Raw genomic sequence first — 6,586 nt, 5'->3', positions numbered from 1 at the left:
TGAGATAATAATTTAGTACCACTCATTTTATATGAATAACAGGATTAGTAAATTTTAAATTGTATATATTTATTAAAATAAAAGAAAATTTACTTAAATAAAATTAATTTAGCAAAAATTTTGAAGAATGAATATATATATATATATATAGACACGCACACCGTGCGCGGGTATTTCGCTAGTTTCATCTCAGGACTCAGGATCTACAGGCATTTTCGGTCTCTTGGAAGCGAGATTGCCAACTTTGTTTTGAAAGTCTACTAATGCTTGAAGGGATGCTAATAAAACCATTTCCGCTTAGATTGAGTGTTCTCAATGATGGGAAGCAGCTCAGATCACTAGGAAGTGCTTCTTCTACCAGATTGCAGTAACTTAAATCTAATGACCTCAATGATCGTAACGCTAACGAATTTTAGGTTTATTGGCTAAAAAAATTTTATTTTATAATGAATTAAATAATATAATAAAAATATTTAAAGAGAACTAATTCTGTGGAAAATAAAGTGATTAATATTTTTATTTTAGGTTTATTGGCTAAAAAATTTTTGTTATAAGTAATATAAAATGCCAAATTCACTCTGCTGTCTCCCTTTAACCATAAGAAATCAATTAATAATTTAGCTTTACAAAATAAAATATGAGTTTCATTTATTATTAAAAAAAATTAAAATCACATATCTAAAAGTTAATTTGAAAAATAAACAACATATTTTCTTTTTAATACAATAATTTAATATACATATATATATATATATATATATATATATATATATATATATATATATATAATTTTCCAAAGTGATAATAGAGATGACAACGGGTAGAGTACCACAACAATTACCCACCTGAATTCGAACCCGATTAATGTTTTCAAAACCCGAATCCATCTCAAACCTGATTAAAATTTATTATCAACTATCTTAACCGGTTACAAATCCGATTATTATTATCCGAAAAAAACTCAAATTTATTTAATTTTATATATTTTATTTAATAATTTACATAAAAAATTATTTTTATTAATATTTTATATTTTAAAATTTAATAATTTCATAAAATATTTAATTTTATTTATTTAAAATAAAAATATAAAATTTATAAATATTATAAAAAAACATATATCTTATATTTAATTAAGTATGTATATAAACAGATTTGGGTAATGGATACCTAACATATAATACCCAAATTCACCTTAGTATTATTTTTCAAACTCAAATTCAATTATCCGATTATGTACTATTCTAATTTATTCTATTAAGGTTCGGTCGAATCGGATACTAGTAAAAATGTAACCAGTTGCGATCCGGCGAATTTAGCCTAAAGTTGAAAAATTCTATCTTTTCAACCAACCCCAAAATATATTACATTGAAAGGAACAAAACAGTCTCAAAGAGACTGGTTGCTGATCAACCCTAAGCAAATAGAAGCCTAAATTTACAACTTCATCTACAGATCAAATATTATCCAAATAAAAGAAATTTAAATTATGCAAGAAAAAGAGTTGTATGTATACCTGTCCTGTAAATCCCAACCAGAGAGATTGGCCAATGCAGTCATTGCAGTTCTCCATTGTTGAACATTGTGCAAGTTGTTGAAACGTTGTTCATGGTGAGCAAATGATTTTCCATATTCTCCTGTTTGTTCTCTCACTTCAGTTGGATTCACATGGTAGAAAACAGGCATAACCATTTGTCCCTGGGTTTTCATGCACTCGAAAATCTGTACAAGCTCATCCAAGCACCAAGAGGAAGAAGCGTAGCTTCTTGAAAAAATAACGATTGAAATTTTAGAATCTTGAATTGCTTTAAGGAGTTCTTGGGAAATGGTTTTTCCTCTCTCAAGTTCTTGATCATCCTTGAAGGTGATAATCCCTTTCTGACATAAACCAGCATAGAGATGGCTAGTAAAATTTTTTCGGGTATCTTCCCCTCTGAAACTGAGGAAGACATCATATTTGCAGGAAGAGGCAGCAATGGAAGCCATAAATGATCAAGAGAAGAACAGATAAGGGCTATCAGGATTTTTAATTTCTTACACTTTGTAAGACAGACATTTGATTACTGAAATACTACGATGATAAAGGAAATGAACAAAGCAAAGCAAGTGAAGCAGTAGTACTATATTGGAGATATCCTACCAAACGCGTCAATCAAGGAATGTAATGGGTACGCAGAAAAAGTACAATGCAGGGAAATTGACCGAATCTAAAAAATAATATACTGAAATGGGTTAGAATGTTGGATAATTATGTGAAAGGGGTGAGGGAACACATAAACGTTGATAAAAATAGCGTCCCAACAGAAAAACACTATTTAAAATAGCGTCTCAAAGAAAATGCTATTCAAAATAGCGTTTTCACGTCAGGACGCTATTTTGAATAGCGTCCCCACGATTAGCAGCAACACGCTACTGATACTAGCGTCCCAGCGAGCAAAACACTACTTATAGTAGCATCCCAGTGCCCTTCTCCGCCATGCATCCCATGCAGTTGCTAACCCAAAGACATGCTAATATAATTAGCGTCCCAAGTACCACAATTTTTATATTTTATTTATTTAATTGATTTTTGTAAAATATATTAAATTTATAATATTTTGATCATTTAATTTTATTTATTTATTATATTTTATAAAATATATTAAATTTATATATGTTAGTTGTATACATTGATTTTTTATAAAGTTTGTTTTGTGTTTTAGTAGTAGTAATATTTATTTAATATTATATATTTGTGAAATTAATTTTATTTATATATTGTAAATAGAATATAATTTACGGTTTAAAAAATATTTATATTCAAAAAATTAATTTTATATTTTTGTAAAAAAAATTTATTAATCATAAAAATATTTCTTAATTTATAGATTAAAAATATAAATGTATAATATTTGAAATAGTATATTTTATACATCTTAATGGGAATTTTTTTGTTTCTAATATTTAGAACATAGTAGATTGATAAATTTAAAATTATGTTAGTTATAAACATTAAAAGTTATTAAAGTATAACTAATATTAATTTTTATTCTTATTATAATTATGGATAATATATTTTCTTCATAGCAATTAGTAAATGTAATTAATTTATTAGTTTTAATTACTTTATTATTTTCAAATTAATTAAAAATATATATATATAAAATATTTACTAACATGTCATACGAGCAATTGGCTTAAAGCAAGATATAAATTAAGACAAGTGTTCATAATTATTATACAAATAAAAATAAATATTTAAATTAGTCATGTGCCATCGCTCTACAAAGGCACTGATGAGGTGCCAATCAAGAGAAAAAAACCCTAGTCTAGCAATACTAATAAATCCAGAATCACGAAGATGAGGAACAATTCGGTCATCAATGTCAGTATGTAATATTAGCCCCTGCCTCCTGCATGTAACCACTTCATGCTCAACTGTACCATTTCAAATCCCTTCAGAACGGTGTTGTGGCTGGAGTCGAAGAAGCTCTTTATCAATTGGACCAGGCACAATGTAATCTCTTCTTTCTTTTTGTGTAGTCATACCTATTTATTATTACAAAATATACATTTTCAATGGATCTTTTGATAGGTAAAACAATGCACATATGGTTCTTGTACATTAATTAATACACGAATGGTAACAAAAACATGTAATGAAGGAATTAAATTATATACATAAACATAGTCAATACATTACTTAAAAGTACAATATTGTTGAGTACATCATCAAAACATATAAATATACATGAACAAAACATATAAATATACATCAATAAAACATATAAATATTGTTTAGAATATTAGAACTAATTAGGTCACCCTGACTATTTGATTCACAGGACATGATCTAATTAGCTCATCATAAAGGTCTTTGTCCAATCTGTAGTTGATTTTAGGTAACATGGGCTTCAACAGAGTATGTTTGTTACTATCACGAATTTTTATATTAGTTGACCGACACATTGTTCGCGTAGCGACCCAACTAGCATATTCTTTTGCGAATCCCTTAAGTAGCAGTAAATATGATGGGGTACGGTTAGCTTCTAATTTTTGCCATACGCGGTCAAGTATACCCTTGTCGTGGATACAGCTAAAAGCTGACCTTAAAGCCAAATATCTAGGTTTATCTGTTAATAGCTCTCCTTCCCATATGATTTGTTGAATGAGCCTGTTGACCCTTATCATATGCTTAACAATGCAGAGTAGGTAATTCCCTGTAGTTGAGGGTGTTACTTCCATTGGTAGATTAATCAAATTCATAATTAGACCATGTACCCTTGCTCTCTGTTGTTGATTGACAATCCTTTTTGGAGTGCGCATTATACGAGCCATTATATTATCTACGACATAAACAAAATGGAGCACAAATAAATAAATGAGAAACACATGATAATGCAAACATTATATTAAATAATGCAATATGGACCTATCATCACTATTATGAGGGTAAGCAATGTGGGAGATAATGTACTTGATAATAATACATGTTACATTTACACACATAAAATTAAAATATAAAAAGAAATACAGTCCTCAACAATTTATAATAATGATACATAGTAACATAATTAAGTTATGTTGTTCCTTCACATGTGACAACTTTTTTTTGTGTGTCCTTGTCCATAACATGGCGAACAATGATTTACACTCCAATCCATTTCATTCTTCTTCCTTGACGAATTTGGTCGTCCTTTAGACCTTTTCTGGGTTGGGTCAGGTAGAAGAACTAGATAATTATCTGTTGGCCAATAATCAGGATGTCCAAGAGCATGAAACTGCCACTCATAGCACTTAAGCATTCGCTCCAACGTGTAATAATTTGAAACGTATTGCTCGTAATTAATTGACATTGCTTGGCATGCGGCAATCACATGAGAACATGGAATGCGTATTTCTTCAAACTTCTTACATGTGCATATCCTTTCATCAAGTTTGACCACATGCTTCATTTCAGATCTTCCCTTCCAAACTTCAAATTCACCACAATCGCGGTTAAAGATATGAGTTTGCTTCATTTAAATTGTCAAGTAATATTTGACGACATGCTGGTGTAAATTTGAAGCCCATTTGCAGTTGCTCACGGAGGGTCGTGCAGCGTGTGTCAAAATAATCAACACACTGGAAAAATATTTTTTCTACCATTGCAGTTATTGGTAAAGCACGGATCCCTTTGAGTATTCCATTAACAAACTCAACAGTATTAGTTGTCATGGAGCCATAACGTTTCCATCCATCATAAGAACGTGTCCATTTTTCCAAAGGTATCTTTGTAGCCCATTCAAATGTGTCAGGATGCTCATTCTTGATTGTGTTCATGGCCTCATAAATTTTTTTTTTCCAATTGTTTTGCTGTAAAAATAAAAAAGCCATGTTATTTGTTTTTTACTATGTGAAATTTATATTTAGATTACAGTAACAATAACTAGTCAACTTAGAAAACTAACCTGCCTTTCGGAGAGCTTCTTTCATATTAGTATTCTTAAACTTTGTGTTGTAATTGCTGAGGATATGTCTTAAGCAGTATCGATGATGCCCATCAGGGGGCTGCCACCAATCTTGATTCATTGCCTTTTTTATGGCAATATGTCTATCTGATATAACACATATTCCTTTACGATCTATCACAAACACCCTCAAACAAGACATAAACCAATCCTAGTTCCTTGTATTTTCACTGTCGACTATTGCCCACGCAATTGGGAAAATATGGTTATTACCATCAAGTGTTGTTGCACAAAATAAACATCCTTTGTACTTCCCATATAAAAAAGTTGAGTCTATGAATATAACCGGTCGATAATTCTTGAATCCTTCTATTGTTTGTTTATATGCCCAAAACATTCTATCGAAAACCTGATAAGCAGGATCTAATCTATTATTAACCAAAAAAGGATCATCTTCAATGAAGAACATACTTTCAGGGTTCTGTTTGCACAAAGCAAGCATCAATTGTCGCAACCTTCCGTAAGATTCCTCCCAATCACCAAATATCTTAATAATTACATCGTGCCTAGCCTTCCAGATCTTTCGATAACTTGGCATATATCCAATCTTATCTTTCATTTCAGACTGTAACGCTCCTATCTTCACATTGGGTTGTTCACGTACAATGGCGAGAATGAAATCAGATATAAATTTGCTAGCCAATTGCTTATGATCTTGTGACAGTGATGGATTAACACATGTATGTGGCCCGTTATATCACGTAATTTTCCATATATCACTTCCTTTCCCTCGTGAGGCACGCAATCTCCACTTACAATTGCTCTTTTTGTCTTTGCACCTGATGGCATATGTTATACTCTTTGTCTCCTCATTACAAAACTCATGGTGCCTATGTAAATGATATTCTTTGGCAGCTTTTTGGACATCCTCTCTAGATGAGAATATCAGTCCTAATTCAAATTCTTTTAATGGATCCCACATTGAACTACACTGTGGTGTTGACCATGGATCAATTGTTAGTAATGAAAAATCTATTTCACTATAAGGCGGAGGAGGGACAAGCGGCATTATTAGGTTTGCAACATGAGTATTATAGTAAAAAGGCAAATCTACTACTAACTCATTATGATGACCACCATCCTCATTCATGTCCCAG

At 30.8% G+C, this 6,586-nt stretch overlaps 2 protein-coding genes across 2 annotated transcripts; both read right to left on the bottom strand.

Annotated features, from left to right (window-relative positions):
- Positions 1 to 1,315: 1,315 nt before the first annotated feature.
- LOC110659472 (disease resistance protein RPV1-like) lies at positions 1,316 to 2,020 on the bottom strand. Its single transcript, XM_021817421.2, has one exon. The coding sequence runs from the start codon at positions 1,984 to 1,986 to the stop codon at positions 1,483 to 1,485; it is 504 nt and encodes a 167-aa protein (XP_021673113.2). The 5' UTR covers positions 1,987 to 2,020; the 3' UTR covers positions 1,316 to 1,482.
- Positions 2,021 to 4,977: 2,957 nt separating this feature from the next.
- On the bottom strand, positions 4,978 to 6,048 carry LOC131180652 (uncharacterized). The gene is made up of 3 exons (XM_058148003.1): positions 5,703 to 6,048; positions 5,434 to 5,603; positions 4,978 to 5,334 (listed from the first exon to the last, which is right to left on the bottom strand). Exons 1-3 carry the CDS (start codon positions 6,046 to 6,048, stop codon positions 4,978 to 4,980), a joined length of 873 nt encoding a protein of 290 aa, XP_058003986.1.
- Between the last annotated feature and the right edge of the window lie 538 nt (positions 6,049 to 6,586).

This window comes from Hevea brasiliensis, chromosome 6 (genome assembly GCF_030052815.1).
Source record: "Hevea brasiliensis isolate MT/VB/25A 57/8 chromosome 6, ASM3005281v1, whole genome shotgun sequence".
Taxonomy (NCBI): domain Eukaryota; kingdom Viridiplantae; phylum Streptophyta; class Magnoliopsida; order Malpighiales; family Euphorbiaceae; genus Hevea; species Hevea brasiliensis.
Note: the sequence above shows the minus strand (reverse complement) of the source record. Positions and strands in the feature narration are given on the sequence as shown.

What these genes read in the sequence shown, in the direction of transcription:
- LOC110659472 (XM_021817421.2), bottom strand. Translation starts at nt 1,986, where the DNA reads ATGGCTTCCATTGCTGCCTCTTCCTGCAAATATGATGTCTTCCTCAGT.
- LOC131180652 (XM_058148003.1), bottom strand. Translation starts at nt 6,048, where the DNA reads ATGAAAGATAAGATTGGATATATGCCAAGTTATCGAAAGATCTGGAAG. An exon ending in TTGTGCAACAACACTTGATG is followed by an intron (nt 5,604 to 5,702) that starts GTAATAACCATA and finishes TGTTTGTGATAG; the next exon opens with ATCGTAAAGGAATATGTGTT. An exon ending in TGAAAGAAGCTCTCCGAAAG is followed by an intron (nt 5,335 to 5,433) that starts GCAGGTTAGTTT and finishes TTATTTTTACAG; the next exon opens with CAAAACAATTGGAAAAAAAA.